This window comes from Thermobia domestica, chromosome 2 (assembly GCF_964235325.1).
Source record: "Thermobia domestica chromosome 2, izTheDome1.hap1.1, whole genome shotgun sequence".
In the NCBI taxonomy this organism is placed as follows: Eukaryota; Metazoa; Arthropoda; class Insecta; order Zygentoma; family Lepismatidae; genus Thermobia; species Thermobia domestica.
The window spans coordinates 249,086,968-249,106,649 of record NC_137455.1 but is presented as its reverse complement, the minus strand read 5'-3'; the positions used below and the strand labels follow the sequence as shown (position 1 = coordinate 249,106,649).

General features: G+C 36.4%; 1 protein-coding gene across 1 annotated transcript in view; it reads right to left on the bottom strand.

Moving 5' to 3' along the window:
- LOC145679387 (putative chitinase 10) overlaps positions 1–19,682 on the bottom strand; it is a 378,497-nt gene that overhangs the window by 127,959 nt on the left and 230,856 nt on the right. The window contains exon 6 of the mRNA XM_081749970.1: positions 709–836. Coding sequence (XP_081606096.1) covers positions 709–836 — 128 coding nt within the window. The remainder of the gene's footprint in view (positions 1–708; positions 837–19,682) is intronic.

Sequence of the window (19,682 nt, the reverse complement as noted above, 5' to 3'; positions counted from 1 at the left end):
TTCATCTCAGCGACCTCGAAAACCATGGATTTTACTCTAATGTCCATCGTCCGGGGTACTTATCCTCTCTTTTTATGCATACATTTTGATCTCCGAGTCCAAAAAAGAAATAATAATAATAATAATAATAATAATAATAATAATAATAATAATAATAATAATAATAATAATAATAATAATAATAATAATAATAATAATATTATTATTATTATTATTATTATTATTATTATTATTATTATTAATAACAATAATAATAATAAAGACAAAGAAATGAGTGAAATAAATACATGAAGTAGAGCTACGTCTTGTCAATATTAGTGAAATATACAAATAACGAAGAGCAACGCCTGCTCCTGTTAATTCCCGGACAATTCGACAGGTCTATTTTGGATAAACTAGGCAACTAGGGCTTAACTTAAATGTCATCAGGACTGTCATAATCCGCTTAGCGATGCCGAGAACTATAGATTCGACACTAATATTAATCAATTTGGACATATTTTTCACACAGAAGGCAAAAGAATGTTATTGAGCAAAGAAAATTCAGGAAAAGTGTACATTGTCAGTTCTATTATTCAGGTGAGAAAAGAAAAGAAGGAAAACTTGGCTGACATTCCACACAAGTTCTTTAAAGTAGATGCTCAGGTACGCTCAAGATAAAGTTTTTACAGAGATTAATTATCTGTATGGATATGATAAAATAAATACCTCGAGAGTGTTGGAACGTCGTAGGAAATGTCAACGGAGTACTTGCCAGCAGACACTGCAGCAGACAGAAGAAGACCATGTGCCTGAAGTTTTTCATGGAGTTCTTTCACCAACGAACCAAAAGCCACCTTGAAAAGAAATATAAAATTGATGTAATAAATTAAGAAAAATAATGTAGCCATACGAAATCAAATTTAATATATTTTCGCCTATATGTTTTTCTTGAGCCCTACAAAATCATAATACTTAAGGGTATTTACTAAAAAACCGGAGAAATTTCAACATATGCCAATAGTATGCAAAGTGGCACTGTGACGCAAACTAATAGTATAGTGTTATAGTGTATGCTATCTCCAGGCCCGTATTTAGGTAAGTACTATTCTGAGCTCCAGCACAGGGCGACAGAATTTAGGGGGCGGCAAAATTTTGGATTTTTTAAAATTCACAATAAAGTAATATTTAAAACTACTAACCCGCAGAGTCCCGGCCAAACGCGAGAAAATATGTTTATATGTTTAATTCACTCTAGTGACAGTACTTACTAATTAGCTAGCTTATCTGATTATTTTTAAAAAGTCATCCTCTCCCACCCCTGCTCCAAGGTGTGAGAATGAACTTGAACATCATGAAAACTGATACCGTTAAACTCAGCGACCTCGAAAACTATGAATTCAACACTTAATATCTATCGTTTTTGATTACTTTTAAAATCTCACCCCCTCCCTGGGGAGTGGAGTATGACCTTGAAGTTGAAATGGGTTAAAACTGTCACTATTCATCTCAGCGACCCCCAAAAATAGGAATTCAACTAATATAGGTCGTTTTCGGGGAAAAGGGCAGCAAATTTGGTGCGAGTGGCGGCAAATTATTTAGAGCACAGGGGCGCACAATATATAAATACGGGTCTGGCCAAGACCCTCGAAAGACAAGAAGGCCTTCGTCGTAGCGAGTGACATTACACAAAGTAGGGACACGCAGGCACAGTGTGTTGGATAGAGTTGGGAAGCTCTACATGAGAGCCAAAAGCAAGTTTTTTTTTTTTTTTTTTTTTTTTACAAAAATGATGTTTTTGATATATCTATATCTATCTATCTATCTATCTATCTATCTATCTATCTATCTATATATATATATATATATATATATATATATATATATATATATATAGGGTAATTTAATAAGAACGTACCAGGCCTATATCGCAGCTAATACTGCACGTAGAGCCTTCAAACAAAAAATTGCATTACCAAATCGTATGTGTAGAATGCAATAAAAATAGTAGCGAGACCAGTGGCGTCTCGTGAATACCTCCAACGGGGGCAACTTCAAAATTTGAAATGAAAAGTGGTATAACTGTTGGAATCGTTCGAAAGGACATTAAATGTCATGCAACTTTTAGAGAACGGACTTTGTCATATCCTTTCCCATTTAGCCACTAGAGGCGTTGTTGTAGACTTGTATCTGACTACCCGTAGCAGGCCTTTATCTCAACTAACAATACACATAGAGCCCTCAAACAAACAACCGAACTACCAAATCGTATGTGTAGAATGCAATAAAAATAGTAGCGACACCAGTGGCGTATCGTGAATATCTCCAACGGGGGTCATCTGCAAAATTTGACATAAAAATAGGGGTTGGTTGTGCCTCCATTGAAACAAGCGCACAATGGGAGAAACGTCGAGAGGAAACATGTTGGCATATTTCTTCCTCTGTGGCAGCAACATGATCGCATTACGAGGTCAAAGTCAAATGATGCGAGGGTTTCTGCATGCGGAACCAAAGGGAAGAGTAAATACTGGTCTGAAACGAACGGGACGTACAACTGTACATACGCAGAATCACACCGTGTAAGTGGCGACAACAATGGCGTCAGCAAGAGACCACGACGGGGGGAGGGTACATACTGTAACAGTAAGCAGAGGTATATTTGCTGCTGTTGAATGAAGCTCTAAATAGGGAACCAATGACATACGCAATATTTGAAGAGAGTGGTTTCCGTATGGCTGCGACAGAAGCGCATTGGATGGGGAGAACTATGATTAGGGGCAATGTACGATGCTATAACAAAACAGAAGAAGAAACTATTGGTTGCAACGAAGAAAGACGAACCGAATATGCTGTTGCCAAAGCATGGAACAAAACATGGGGACAGAAAGCTAAGGCGTTGCAATCAAGCCATTGGGGAAAGATGAGTAAAGGGCTAAAGAATCAGCTTCTTCTGCGGAGTGTAGTCGACGCCCCCTGTCTTTCACAAATGTTCAAAGTGATGTCCCCGAACAGCAATACAATGATTTATTCGCTGTACGTAATTGTGAGCAACAGCTTCCAACTCGGCCACGTTGATGGTCTGGAATGTGGTTGTAATGCGGTCTTGCATGTTGTGAATTGTAGTTGGTCGGTTGACATACACAAGATCCATAATTCGACCCCAGAAAAAATATTCCATACAAGTATGGTCGGACGACCGCGGAGGAAACTGTGGATTGGAACCTCTTCCGATCCAGCGTTGCGGAAATAGAACATTTAGCTCTGCTCTACACATGGCAGCATTATGGGCTGGACAGCCATCTAATTGAAACCATAGCGTCTGACGTATATGGAGCTGTACGTTTTCCAATAGCGGCTGTAGATCGTGTCGTGGCAAGAAATCACGAAACATTTTACCTGTTAAATGACCAGCAAAAAACCATGGCCCAATGACCTGAGTTCCTACAGTGCCACCCCACACATTAATGCGCCATCGGTGTTGCCGATTGACTTCTCTCATCCACTGAGGGTTCTTCGCTGCCCAGTAATGTGCATTGTTGAGATTCACGTTGCCATCATTGCAGAATGCCACTTCACCAATCCATAAAATGAAGTGAATGAAATTCGGATGTTCTGTCACGCGATTGACCACCCAGTTGCAGAACAGAAGCCGTAAGTTACAGTCCGCATCATTTAGTTCTTGATGCAGAGAGAGGTGGTACGATTGAAAATGTGATTTCCACAACTACCTTGACTGATACCACGATCTCGTGCGATCTGCCGCGAAGATACATGAGTATTTACTGCAATAGCGGGAAGTACATCAATGGCAACGTCTTCATTTTGTACGACTCTTCTCCGGACACCATAGAGTCCACGCATGTTGCCTGTCTGCCGCAATCGTGCTGCTAATCTCCGCAGCAGATTGTGAGAATGGCTTGTCGCTGCGGATAGCGTTCAGCGTATAATCGAGCTGCAGCCCTATAATTTTCCCGGCATTCCCCTAAAATCATGAGTATTTGGAATGCCTCCAAATTCGTATACTGCATGAATGTTATTTACTACCGACACTTCCTACTACAATCACGCAAACATCAACACAATCAAAGAGGTTTCACTGCTTGTGGAAGTTTCGTATTCGTCCCGTCACGAGCTTGTAATGCACAGGGGTAGTAGAACTCAATGCACGACACCTTGTCCAGTACCCGGACCACTTTAACCAGGCACGTAGCCAGGATTTCGTGAAGGGGGGGGGGCGTGACATGAAGTACTGTGGTCATCACACCAGGGGCTCGATCATTCTAAAATTATTTTACTCGAACATATAACTCGAATAAAATAATAAAAAAAAGTATTGAAAAAGATTTTACAATATTTTCTTCCTTCCTCTATACAATCAAATATAACAATTTTTCTTTCATTATGACCTCAACTATTATAAAAAGTACATACCCAATAATGTCTTGTAAAATACTTTACAATATTTGCGTTTCTTCCTCTGTTGAATCAAATGTTAACAGAACTTTCTTTCTATCTATCTATCTATCTATCTATCTATCTATCTATCTATCTATCTATCTATCTATATATATATATATAATTCTGTCAACTACTCTCTGTTTGAAATGACAGGTTAAAGGAGCAGTAGAAAATTGTTTTTGAAATAACATGTTTGATAGTGCAAGGATACGACCCTCCCGGCATTCGCCTGGTATGACTGGGGACACCCTCGCACCATCTGACTTTCACCTAGTAATGCGACCGTGTTGCTGCCACAGAAGAAAAAATATGCCAACGTGTTTCCTCTCGATGTTTCTCTCATTGTGCGCTTGTTTCAATGGAGACACAACCAACCCCTGTTTCTATGTCAAATTTTGCAGATGACCCCCGTTGGAGATATTCACGATACGCCACTGGTGTCGCTACTATTTTTATTGCATTCTACACATACGATTTGGTAGTTCAATTGTGTGTTTGACGGCTCTATGTGCATTATTAGCTGAGATAAAGGCCTGCTACGGGTAGTCAGATACAAGTCTACAACAACGCCTCTAGCGGCTAAATGGGAAAGGATATGACAAAGTTCGTCCTCTAAAAGTTGCATGACATTTAATGTCCTTTCGAACGATTCCAACAGTTATACCACTTTCCATTTCAAATTTGAAGTTGCCCCCGTTGGAGGTATTCACGAGACGCCACTGGTTTCGCTACTATTTTAATGCATTCTACACATACGATTTGGTAATGCAATTGTTTGTTTGAATGCTCTACGTGCAGTATTAGCTGTGATATAGGCCTGGTACCTTCTTATTGAATCACCCTGTATATATAAAGTAATTTCAAACGATACGCATTGAGTGCTAAGAAATGCTACGAAGGGAGAGAAACGTAGAACTTAGATCATATCAAATTAAGAATGTTATTATGGAAAGGATAATGGTAATAAGAAATGTCTTATCAAGAAAATCATTCTTAAATTGAATCATTCCAGTCTTTCTGAGATGGAAATTTCAACAGAATAATATGTTAGAAACATTTAAAATTACAAGTTCTTCCAAAATCTTTGTATCATGTTAGAGCGCATAGAGGAAATGTTCATGAAAATCTTTCAAAAGGATATTTGGCAATTAGAAATACATTTAAATGTATTACAAGTGTGCACGAATATGTTGCTTTCTTTAACTTTTTAGGTGTTGTATGCGCTTGCTAGCGATTAGTTCCATTTCTTTTAAGTAACAATTATGATCCTAGCCTAATTGAGGCGGTGATGATGATAATGAACGAAATGATGGAGTAAAGAAAATGTGAAAACTCCAAGAAACTCATCCATACAATATTTGTCCACTACAAAGCTAACTTCAGGAGAGCTGGGATCGAACCAGACTTTAGTGCTTTACCACTGAGGCACCATGAACCTGTTGCAAATTAATGTCGTTATACCAAGGAAATAAAAGTCGATTAATAAATAGTTAATCACGAGTACTCCGACTAATTTTTCTTCCTTTATTATTATTATTATTATTATTATTATTATTATTATTATTATTATTATTATTATTATTATTATTATTATTATTATTATTCACCGTTTTCCACGTCACGCAGAAGGTACGGTGATCAAATGCGTTTACCACTTCTGCTTGTTATGATTAGCTATTTGCATTTAAGAAAATGTTTTCGGCATATTACAAGATACAGTTCTCGCGTTTGCGAGACGAATCTTTAAAAAAAATCTGATTAGGAAGAAACTATATTTAAAAGATAAGCTCAATTTAACAAATGACATCAAAGGTGGCTGAGAAACTAAGTACTTGGAGAAGCTGAAAAGTAATGTTATCCAGAATACAGAAGTTTCTGGGAAACGAGACGAAAAGTGTATGTTCAAATTAGAGACGAGTCTACAAAGATGACAATTCTCGTCTCATCTTCGAGACAAGATATTTGTCAAGTCTCGTGGACAACACTGGTTCACCGAAGTATTAGATCTGTGTTTTAGTATTACACTATTCATAGTAAAAATTCATAAATTATTAAAGTGATTGTACGAACACAATGAAGAGCATTCATCAACATTTGAAGATATGCAAGTGATTACATAATATACTTCAATAATCATAATGATTTAAATGTTGTTATATTACAATCTTCGTGGACCACAAGAGAAAACCTTTCTAAATTTTTGTAGGATTCTCGTCTCGTCTCGATTTACGAAGAACTATTTCTCGTCTCGTCTTGATCCTCTAAAATGGATTTTCTCATCTCGTCTCGTAAAGTAATTTGTGGTCTTGTTACAGAAGAAATAATCTTCTAAGTTTTGTTGCTTGACGATAATTGGTGAGAGGACTTCAAATCTGTTTTGAGATAAGCCCTCTGTAATTTGTTATGTAACTGGGAGAGACACGAAATCAAATCAAACAAAATATCAAATCAAATTAAAGTTTTACCGTACTTTTTCAGCACCGACACTATATGAGATGCAGGCAGTATATCTAGAATTGAAAGTGGAATTCGAATCACGAAAGGCTCATGCGCTAGCCACTGAACCAACTAGGAATATAATAACTGAAATCGCAGAAGTTAATAAAATTGCATTGTGTAACCAACACTTAACATAGCACGGACAGTGTCAAATCATCCCAATCGAATTGTGTATAGGGCTTAAAAAAAAAAAAAAAAAAAAACCTTCTTCCCATTGGAATCCTTTGACAAAGGTCTTATACAGAAGGTATATGAACATTCGTGATTATTAAATAGTGTGGAAGTATGTATACAAAGTTGTCAGATCATAATAACTCTAGTTGTTTGTCTTTCCACACTGTTTTATGCAAGGGTTTTTGGGTTTAACTCTTCCCGTAAGTAGGATATTAAGGAAAAATTAAATATTTACTATATTAGAATATATATATACAAAAATCACACTTGTCATGAAAGAATATGAGATTAAATGTTTGAACCCTTTCCTTCTTTAAATTTTGCGTACGCCACAGACTTCCCATATCACTAGTTCACCCGTTAATTGCATATGAATTACTGAGAATTGTGTCATTTTATTTACTCCAATAACTTGTTAATGGGTGTGGAAATTAAACTAAAAAATATTAAGTGGAGGTAAATTTCTTCCATCCTCTCAGGATTTCGCACCCTGAATTCGTTCTACAACTGAAATATCTATCTAAATAATCCCATTTCAACTCACTGACCCTCTTAACCATATAAATTATTGAAGCTTGTTTCGAAGAAAATACTTCTTCTTATTCATATTTGATGCTGTTGCTTCTTTTTATAATTAATGTATGATAAACAAATATAGCTGCTGTGTCAATTGTGAATGCCCAATCATATATATGAAATGAATTGCCATCCTTTTTTAAAATACTGTTTTTTTCACAACCGTAGGCACTGTTGATACATGTGAGCAGGCCCGTAGCTAGCCTCCAAATTTGGGGGGGGGGGCTAAATGTAAATTAGGGTGGACACACACACACACACACACACACACATAGGGAAATTGTGCCTATAATGGCATACTCGGATAAAACGGCATAGCATGGTTTCTTGCCGAGCTGTAGATCTGGCAACGTTGAGAACATTTGTGGTGGAAGCCAGTAAGGCGCCAGTGAAACAGCGTGAATGGTGGCGCGAACGGAGTCCTCATTGAAGAGAGAAAAAATATTTTCAGAAAGGTAGGTAGTTGCAACTTTTTTTTATTGTTGATAAAGTATCTTGTTTATTGAAGAGCTCGTGTTTTAGGAACATGTCAATATTTTTTACGTATAAAGATACATATACAGAAACGATTGGTGAAGGTCAAACTTCCAAAGGATTTTTTGGTAGCTATTGTCAATCAATTGAAAGCAAATATGGCGTCAAGGGTAAAACGGCACATCTTTGCTCCGGGCCGTTGTGCCCTAATATTTGCAAAATTATTAAAATTAGCTTCGAATTTAATATACGAGCCTATAATATTTGTAGGTGAAATTAAACAATGTGATTGCTAAATATATGTTTATTGTTGAGGTAACTTTGATAGGAGTATTTTGTAGTGTATTTTAATTAAATCATGGTATCTTGCTACTTGCGAAGCAGGCCCTGGCCCTTTCGGGCTGTTGCGGCAGAAGGCTTTTTTTAATATCTAATTATGCAATACCTGGACCTAAGTTTTAAAGGTAGCCCACATGAAATGCCCTACTGTATCTAATTTTGTGATTGAATCTTAAATTTGCATTTACTAATCAATATTTATTGTTTTGTATCTTTTCAGATGGTCGGAAAATACGTAAGGTCAACTGATAGACAGAAGTGGGATCCTACAAACATGTCAGAAGCAATTAAAGCTGTCACATCAGGATCAATGGGTTGGTTGAAAGCATCCCAGACTTTTAATGTACCTGCTACAAACTTTAAGACGGAGAGCTCAAGGTAAGAACAAGAATATTTACAGGTATTATGAGAGGACTAGGACATTATCAGACAACTTTCAGTCGGGAAATGGAGCGTGAATTAGTCGCTCATTTGAAGCTCCTTGAGTCAAGGTTATTTGGCATGACAACTACAGAGGTAAGAAAGCTTGCCTTTGAACTAGCTGAAAGGAATGGTATAAGTCATCGATTCAACAGGGAGGACAGAATTGCTGGATGGGATTGGCTGAAAGGTTTTAGGAAGCGAAACCCTGATATAGCGTCGAGGTGTCCAGAACCGACTTCCATCGCACGAGCTGAAGGTTTTAACAAGGAGGCTGTTAAATCAATTTTTGATGTGTACCTGAAAATTGTTGAGGACAATAACATAACTCCAGGGAGATTATGGAGCATTGATGAATCTGGTCTGTCTACAGTATAGAAACCGCCGAAAGTTTTAGCCACCAAGGGAAAAAAGCAAGTGGGATCTATAACAAGTGCAGAGCGTGGAAAAAATGTCACTGTGGTAGCCATCATGAGTCCACATGGTTTTTTTCCTCCAGTCATTATTTTCCCACGAAAGAATTGGAAGAATAAATTGATTGATGGTGCTCCTCCGGGGACTTTAGAACTAGCAGAAGAAAGCGGGTGGATGACAAGTGAGGGATTTCTCAAAGTCCTAAAACATTTTGCTTCGTTCGTGAAACCTAGCGCTGATGAAAATGTGCTTCTAGTTGTTGACGGACATCCTAGTCATAAATCACTGGACGTTCTTACTTTCGCAAAAAGAAAATGGAATTATAATGGTGTGTCTACCTCCTCATTGTACCCATCGTATGCAGCCGCTTGATGTGTGTTTCTTCGGTCCCTTGAAAACTTTCTACCATCAAGAAATCAACTACTGGCTTAAGTCTCATCCTGGAAGGCCTCTAACACACTATCAGTTGGCACCAATATTTTGTTCGGCATATGGAAAATCAGCTACTGCACAAAATGCTCAAAATGGTTTCCGCGACACTGGTTTGTGGCCTATTAATCCTGGAGTATTTCAAGAACATCTATTTATCCCTTCTGAAACTATGGAATCTATTCCCGCTTCAAATGGAGAAGCTGAAATCGCTGTAGAATCTACGTCCAGGAACCACGAGGGAACCTCTTCTCAAGGATTACCTAATGCAGTTCAAGGAAGTGCAGGAAAAACCAACTTTTCTTCTACGGAAACACAAACTTTGCTACCTCCTAAGTGCGTCAGTGTAGAACAAATCTCACCACTTCCAGTCGTTTCTCATGACTCAACCAAAAGGAAGAGAAGAGGAACAGACAAGTGCTCAGTTCTTACCGCAAGCTCATATGTAAATGAAAAAAGAAGAAAGCCGTCCAAAGGAAGTTAAATCTCCGGAAAACGTCTGCCAGGAAAGTGAAAAAGAATATAAATTTTGATACGGTAAATGAATCTGAAGTAATTATACCTAGTGATGATGATGATGATGATGATGATGACTGTTCCTGCCTCTATTGTAATGAACTTTATTCATTGTCTTGTTCAGGAGAAGAGTGGTTGCAGTGTATGACCTGTCGGAGATAGGCTCACGTAGAATGTGCAGGAATATCAAAAAAGACAAAGATTTATGTTTGTGAACTCTGTATGTAATTAGGTTTAGTCCAATGTGTAATTTTTATGTGTCCAATATGTAAAACTCCATTCAAGCAGTTTATTTAATTAGTCAAGGTTCATTGTTATTATGTTTATGATCATAAAATCTTTATCTACGTTAAATACAACATTGTACTTCTTAATATACATTTAGAGCTTATATTGCTCAGGAGTGATGTTCAGTAGAGTATCGTATGTTGCACATATTGTTCACTAAGTTTTGTATTTCACATTAAAGAACATTTTATATCTGTAACCGTAACAATTATGCCATTTTAGCCAAGTACATTCCTAAAATGGCACACTGCGTACAAAATCAGTTATTTGTCCACACCTTTATTTATGTTTACTTTTATGTCTTCAAACGTGGCCTGTAAAAAGTTCAAAGACCAACACATAATTTTGTTTTAAATTCGAGCTCCATTGAATAACGGCCTCTCAGAAATATCAATACCAAAAAGTGGTATGCCATTTTAGGTACAATTCCCCTATATTATATATATATATATATATAGCCAGCCCAAAAATATAAGGGGGGCCCGATCCAACCATATTATAGTTCATTTGCAAGCCTACCATGAAAATTTTAGGAGGGGCCCGCAAAAATTTAGGGGCGCCCGGCCCCCCTATACCCCCCTGGATACGGGCCTGTATATATATATATATATATATATATATATATATATATATATATATATATATATATATAATATCTGTCTCTGTGTGTGATGATTAATGTTTTCTTATGCTCTTAAAACTAAAACTACAGCGTGAAGGAATTATTATTAAAATTTTCCCCTATAGCGTTAGTACAACTGTGCCTGAAAGCTAGAATACTATGTGTTTCCTTTTTATTTATTTGTTATGGCAACAAAATATTTCTTCCATTTTCTCATCTTCAAGGAAATAAAAGAAATATTTTTCAAAAAAATAGTTGGCCGAACGAACCAATCATTAAAATTTCCAAAGAATTAGTACAGGAAATACGTTTTTTAATTTTTGATCGACTGAAAAAATATTTGTGAAACTTGAAAACATCTAGAGAGTAATGAGATTTCATACTACAGTAGAGCGTCGATTATCCGAACGTCGGTCAACCGAACGACCGCTTAACCGAACTGTGTACTCGCTCGCACCTATTACTCTCCCACCCTACCGTCCATCATTCCCCTCACTCCCAAACCAAGTTTCCCACAGTAGTCGCCGCACTGAGCCACCGTTGGCGGAACATTGCTTTTAATGGGACCTTCATAAGGCGCTGCTGACCGGCCAAGCCGCCAGTCGCTGTGTTTCAACAATCAGTACACTTCTGTCGGTTTGGCACTGGCTGTAGAAGTAGCGGCAGTATCAAAGCTGTTCACAGCGACAGCTGCGCCAGCTTAGAGTTGAGGCGTGCCGCTTCGCGCATGGCAAATAAACATGTACAGTTCGATTATCCGAACAAACCAGTTTTCCGAACACCCATGTCCCCCAATTACTTCGGATAATCGACGCTCTACTGTATCTTCAAAGAGATTCTACAGAGAAGGGTCTCCAAATCTTATATCAATATTTTGAAATACATGTGGCCTAAACAAATATATGCATATTGGAAAAATGAAATTAACATCTTACCTGTATTATTATTTACATCTCCTTAGATATGAAACTTTATATTTCTTCAAATATCACATGCTTTATTTTACACTTGTACCTCTAAACATTTTTGATCAGTTTTTTATGGTGATGTTCGAAAGAAATAATGATGGATTTTTGCTATCTACAAATTTATAAATTTCATAAGATTAAGAAACACAAACACAACACGCATATATACACTCCTCATATTGGTACACTATAGTAGAACCAAGTTGAACATTTGAACAATCACTAACAACACAATCACAGTATAAATCTCCTTGTTTTGGATGCTGCCAATCTTAGAACAATTGTGTCCAGAGAGGTTTCTGGTGATGTCCTTGTTGTAACTCAACAAAACAAGATCGGCTTTGCGGTCGTGAGACATCGATAACCTTTGAGGTCGTAAAACTGATGTCAAGCGGGAGAAGCAGTTTTCTACGGTAGCAGTACTACTTGGTATGGCTAGAGCTGCTTCTACCAAAAGATTAATTCGGGGAAAGGCTGCCCCATATGTTTGCAATTTATTACCCAATTCTGCAAGAGAAGTTACATTCTGAATAAGTGTTTTAGCTAATTCAAGTTCAGCAGTTAAATTTTTCAATGCTTCTCGGTATTGTGGGTTGTGAATCAACAGTCCCTTTCACGGATTCAATTTTTCCACTGGTCCTAACTGAAGCAAGCACTTGCAAACAACTGTTATAACTTCATTGTTCTTTTCTTGAAACCGATTTGCAATTTCACTGCAACAATGATCAATTATTTCGTAATATATTCGCAAATATTCTGCTTCATCACTTTTACCTTCAAAGTTAACACCACTAGCATCAACAATACTGTCAGAAAACACACTTGAAAGCTAACGTTTTCGTTTCAATAGAGGGTCACATCCGAAAGCATCACATTCTTCTTTTACTGTATCTAAAATATTTTTGAATACAGTAGGTTTTCTAGTTTCTTGCAGTTGACTGTATGTACACTTTCGATTAATTTCAGTGCTGCCTCAATATCTAACTTCTTCTGTTGTAGTAGTACAGTAGCTGGTTTCAGATATCCCAATACTTTAACCATAACTTTTGTGAGGAAATGAAACATTGTCTGTTTCATTTGCCACAACAACCCAATAGCTTCCGTCTTAAGTTGCCCAACTTTACTTCCAGATGAGGAATCCGCGATTGAACCAAGTGTTTCTAGAATTAACTCCTTTTGTGAATGAACAACGCTAACTGATTCCAAATGTCCTGTCCATCTTTGGCTTAGCAATCGTTTTAGAGCATTTCCCTCATAAATCTGTGGAACACGTCCTTTTCTGAAAAACACATACAATTGTTCACACAAATCAAAATAGTCCTTAACTTCCGGTATATTTTCAATAGAACGCATTACAACCAAGTGCAGTTGGTGGTTAAAACAATGGACAAACAATGTTTCTCTGTTCAGTTCTTTTAATATCAAACTTTGAACACCACCAATTGCACCTTTCATGACAGAAGCACCATTGTGATTGGGCAATGAGTTTACTAGAATTAAGCGTAAGCTCACTTAACACGGACATAATTTCGGACGTAATATTTTTAGCATCTTGGGAACGAAGATTCAAGATAGAAACACATCTTTCTGTTGGTTTCATATTAACGGTATATCGAAAGGCGATTGCTAAATCTTCAATGCCTTGCTTATCTCGGGTTTCATCTGCCAACAGAAAAATGCATTTACTTTCTTCAATTTGATTCATAATGTTTTCTATGACGGTATTAGCCATAACATGTATATATCATTTTGAATTTCGGGGCTAGTAGACCTATATTTTGCGTTCACTGGAATGGTCTTACATATTTCCGCAAGCTTTTTATCCTTCCTCATGGAAAAGTCAAACAATTGCAGAAAAAGTACACTGGGATCTACATCTTTACATCCAGAGTTCCCTCTTAAAAGTAGTTCATTAATAACCAAAAACTGAATCACTTCAGCTATCGATTTTACGTAATACCTATTTTTTTTCTACTAAGTCACTGCCCATAATTTTCGCAATAGTTTCTCCCGTTTCTTCTCTTTGTTTCTGTTCTAAATATATACTCATTGCAAGCTTGTGCGACTGGGAGCTGCAATGTTTTTGAAAGCTTTTGCCTTTTTCTGTTGCGTGCTTCCAATCACTGTATCCAGAAGTTACAAATGCTGGATCCGAATTACTTGTTGGAAATTTCCTACACGGGAAACAAAAGGCTGAATTCTCAATAACGGAGTATTCTAACCATTCCCTTGATTTGAACCAGGAATATTGAAATCTTCGCTTCTGCCCTCCTGTTCTAGTTTCTGGATATCAAGTAAGTCTATGCAGCTTTGTCGATACCGAGGTCTGAAGGTACAGAGGATGCTTTTGAGGTATAATCTAATTTTTCGCTGCTATTTGTTACTATAGATAAGGTGTCTTTCTCATTGCTAGATGCGCCACTCGCAGAAGAGTTGTTTGGAACAGATTTTTCATTTAAAGAACTTGCTGAAATTACACCATGCTTACTACCGGTTGCAGAAAAGATTTATTTTTTTTAAATCGAAGCTTGCTTAGAAGTCATAGTCACCAGCTCCTTGGAATGAATCTGAAAGAAATAAAACAAAACATTACTAAGCATAGTTTTAAAATACACCGTGTATTTTCGGCACTAGGCCTAAAGAGACAGGTAGATTACTTTAATTCTTAGGAATTTTCGGTCACATTCTACTATCAGACCAATTTTAAAGTTAGTTCCTTTCTTTTTCTTTTTTTCTTTTTCTTTTTTCTTTTTCTTTTTTTCTTTTTCTTTTTTCTGTTTTCTTTTTTCTTTTCTTTTCTTTTTTTTTGCATGCTGAGAAAGTTCGATATATTTATGCATGAGAATATGATTTTTAAACATTTATTCAAAGAGCCGTCATTTTAAAACCAAATTTAGATGTAAACCTTTAATAATTACTGAGTTATCGTATTCACAAAAGACGTTGTGGAACCTACGAAATACACGTATTGTTGAAATTTTTAATCAAATCATGTTAGGTGAAACATGTTATCTAAGGCAACAAAAATATCATTTTTTATTTGTCAAATTTGGTTCCATCTGTTAGTATCACGCCAAACAACAACCAGCTTAGTCTACTAGACCAGTGGTTCTCAAACTTTCCGATAACGCGGACCCTCTGTTCATTCGGAAAGTGATCTGCGGACCACCTGGCAATGTTATCTGAAATTTCACATGGTATTAAAAATATATACTGATTAGAATTACCTCTGACAAGAAAAGGATCAAGAAAAAGATCAAGAAAATAATGCAAGAAGATTTTATTATAGGTGGAAGTGTGTGTGGTGACGTACTTAAATCCTTGAAAATAAAAACTTGAAAATGTTAGGGATAGTTAAACCGTGCTTTTATGATCTAATCACATGATCTTGCTATTGAAGAAAAAGAACAACATCGAGTGTAGTTTCTCTTTGTTGCTTAACAATACAGCAAGTCCCAAGTTTAATTGTTTTTTTTTTTTTAATTGATCACTCATGGAAAATTAAAGGAGGAAAAAACTTGCTTCAACAATAAAACCACAGTTCTATATTATTGTTTCAGAGTTGTTCTTATCTTTGCTGGAAAGGAAGCGGTTATAAACCAATGTTGTGTGTATATGTCATTTTGATACTTTATTTCCCTATTTTTTCACAAATTGATTGAATCAAAGCAACGTTCTTGTTTCTCTGTTGCGATCGATCTTCCAAGATAATTTAAAAGAAATCTGAAATTGGTGGTAGTGGTGGGAGCTTTCCGCCACTGGAAGATGAAATCCAGGAAATTTCGTGGCGTCGTGCAGTTAATGTACAACTCCTTTTGAAAAAATGCCCTAACAAAGAAGGAATTCCTCTCACCTGAAGTAGTCCTATATAACGGTTGATCGGCTTCAGGGCAGAAATTTAGTAAAGAAAATATTCAAATTTACAAACGTAGGTATAATTTCTAATTGCTTTCTTCTTTTCAGTAACAGAAAAAAATACTTTTTGCATAACAGCTGTGAGTTCCATTTTATCACAACACATTTCAATTTTTAGACGTCGCGGACCCCCGGGGTCCGCGGACTCCAGTTTGAGAGACACTGCTGAAGTCTCTTTGGAACATACTACCAACAATCATTTAGGACGATTGCTATTAAAGTCATGTTTAAGTAAAAATAATTTATGTTTTGGTACTCGAGCATTCAAATAAGAAATAACTCCAAAAAGTTCCCTGTTCTAGCACAGTTACCTTCTTCCTCGAAATGAAATTGATAAGAGAAGTAACAGTTCAATAAATTTTCTTTGTATAGCACAATTCATATCAAAGTATACATTAAATTCTTCTTTACATTGTACAAATAAGAATTCGAGATCAGTTGCTTTCGTAGGTACTAAAAAAGTTTGAGTTAAGAACTAATGATTTAAACAGCTATTTACTTATTTCTATTGAAGATGTCTCTTCTTCAAAATGAAACTACATTAACAAATTGTTACTTTTGTGGGCTACCCCGTATCCTCATGGGTACAGCGCTCGCCTTCGGCGTGTCTGGTTTCGGGTTCAAACCGATAGTGATTTGGATATTACTTTAAGCTATAGGTCCTGTGTCTATATAGCCTCCCTCCTGAAAAGGGACGCTAAACTCCCCAACGCACCTTGTTTTAAGTCGAAGGTCAAATTTCAAATTTATAAAGCATTATACGTATTATCATCCAATAAGGTTCAATTTTTAATTGAAAATTCTGTTCTTCCTACAAGTGCAACTACTACCTCCGTTTAGTCCGCTGCATTTTTTGTTTACATACCAGAAGATTGCAAGGTATTCTTTTACAAAATAGTAACTTTGGATGATTAGGCTTACGTCTTATGATCTGCATGAACATTTGATTCTGACACCAAAGATTGGCAACAATTATTAAATTATTTTAATATAAGTATCTAATAATTCATCCCCGATAAAGATTAAGTGAATCGAACTTATCTTTAGTTTAAAGATATATTAAAAATATTACTTACCTATTCCAAGTTATTTAACAAATAGTCAAGTTGCTGCTACACTACAATTGAATCACTGATTGGAAAAAGGGAATAAGTGCATCAGACCTAAGTTTTCAATAACGCTAAAAAACCTTCTAGAGGCGTTGTTTGTATTTGTTGCAAAAAGTGTATAATTGATTACTTGTAGCAAAACAACTAACAAACACTAAGACAACAAGAAGAATCTTGTATTGCAGCCCTGGAATTGGTTAGAAAAGCTTAAAAATGGAAAAAATATTCCCTTTTTCCAATCAATTAAAGTTGGGTGCAATTGTAATTGTGTGTAGGGTATGTAATGTGAAGTTTGATAGAAAGCTATGAAAATGTACATATTGAATGCAATGTTGTATGTTAATCTTGGATATATGTATTCGAACTATCACGCATATTAGGCTTCTAACACTTTTATTGTCACCGTTCGTTTTTCTGTACAGCACATGTTATTCGTACAGCAAGAAAAGTAATACAATAGACAACTGAACAAAATACGTAGCAAAATACCTTGTCACAGTAGAATGGGTTTACATAGGGTCCTATCCGTCTGCATCTTCTTCTTCTACAGTTTCTTGGTCAGTGGTTTTCCATGAACAAATCATCCTATAAAACTGTTTGTATTGGTCAGTAGTGATGAGCAAATGCAAGACCAAGACCAAGACCGGGGTGGTCTTGGTCTTGGTCTTGGTCTTGCACATCCAGTCTTGGTCTTGGTCTTGCACTGGAATCCTCGGTCTTGGTCTTGGTCTTGGTCTTGCACACCCAGTCTTGGTCTTGGTCTTGGTCTTGCATGCAAGAGTCTTGCAAGTCTTGCATTTAAGAAATCTCAAGCTTTTCATAGGTAAACTTTACTATGGATATAAGGGATAATAAACTCTACAATGCGCCAATAGCAACGGAAATACAATGCATGTTTCTAAATGTAATATAGTTTAACTTCGTGTAGGTATGATGGTTGGTGTAAGTATGATGATAGTGTACAACATAGGTGATGTCCTTTTATTTTTAATGGGTGCCCACGATTCACTACTTATAAGATATGCCTAAATCACAACGTTTCGTAATCTGTTTATATTTTTTAACAGATCCAACACTCCACTGGTTCCCAAACTGAGGAGGCTACCCCTGAAACGCATGAAAGAAAATCAAGACGGCACATATTATTGAAATACCATGAATTGCGAAATTATTTTTACACTCTAAAGCAGCGTTTCCCAACCTTTTTCAACTTGCGGCACACTACAGGTGTAACTTGAATTCTCGCGGCACACCCATATATATATATATATATATATATATATATATATATATATATATATATATATATATATATATATATATATATATATATATATATAATTACCGTGGTATTTAAATGTGATTACTAATTTCCTTCTTACAGGGAAGAAAGCTCGATCACTGATTTTCCCCCGTGCTAAATCATTATACTTATTTTTCATTCTAATTTTAAAATAGAAAACAATAGCAATGAAATATAGGACTCGGGTTTTTAAAAATCCACTTTCTCTTTCGAAAACTGTATCTAACCTCTAACTAAAAGGGAAGATCACTAAATAACGAACAAATAAACAAATCTCCTACACTTTTAAAACACAAATGCAGGTAATTTGTACACTGAGAAAAATCCATTATCCGGACAGCGGTATATTGTACAAATACAAGGATTCGTTATGTTTACTAAGGAAATCTGTACGGAGCGTACTTTATCCATATGCTACACAGCTACTGCCTTTAACGCGCTTGGATGTTATATCATGTCGCTGCAGGATGTCTGATATCTAACAATCTTCCGTATTTTATATACGTATACGTATGTTAAATACTTCAGCTATATGTTATATACGTCCATCTGTGTGTGAGGTCCTGACCGCCTATAGACACCTCTTTCTTGCACCATAGATGACGTCATGAAACAACTGTCGTATGCTTGCGAGCTGGTTTATAAACGAGGTTGTTTACAAACGGAAAAGAATAGCGGAAGGAAAGAAAAGCCTGGGTAAGTGCAATAGTAAATTATCACTTTAGTTAAATATTCCATTAATTATATATTCCTTTAGTATAACTTGCTTTAATATAGTACTAAACAAGTAATGTGATTTATGACCACAATTCTTACTATTGTAACTCGTTAATGGTTGAGGAGAAAGAAATAGGTTAATCTGAATTTTGAGAAATCTTTGAATATTAATGTTCTGTAACTTTTTACATTTCAAGGTACGCAAAATGAATGTTATGTGTTTATTCTTTCCTTTTTATATGTGACGGTTTATTACTTGATGGAGATTTACTACAGGACTGCTTAACATAATTGCTAAGAAACCGTTTTCAGCGCGAACATTTTCTTGTGTAGTGAAGATTTAGGATTTAGATTTCTGGGCTTTCGGCATCAATGACCTTGTTAGCCCGTCACATGTGAGTTATGACGTCCCTCGGTGAGCACACTATCCGGGGAAAGGGAAGGAAGCAAACGGCCTGGGACCTATATGTTGGGTACTACCC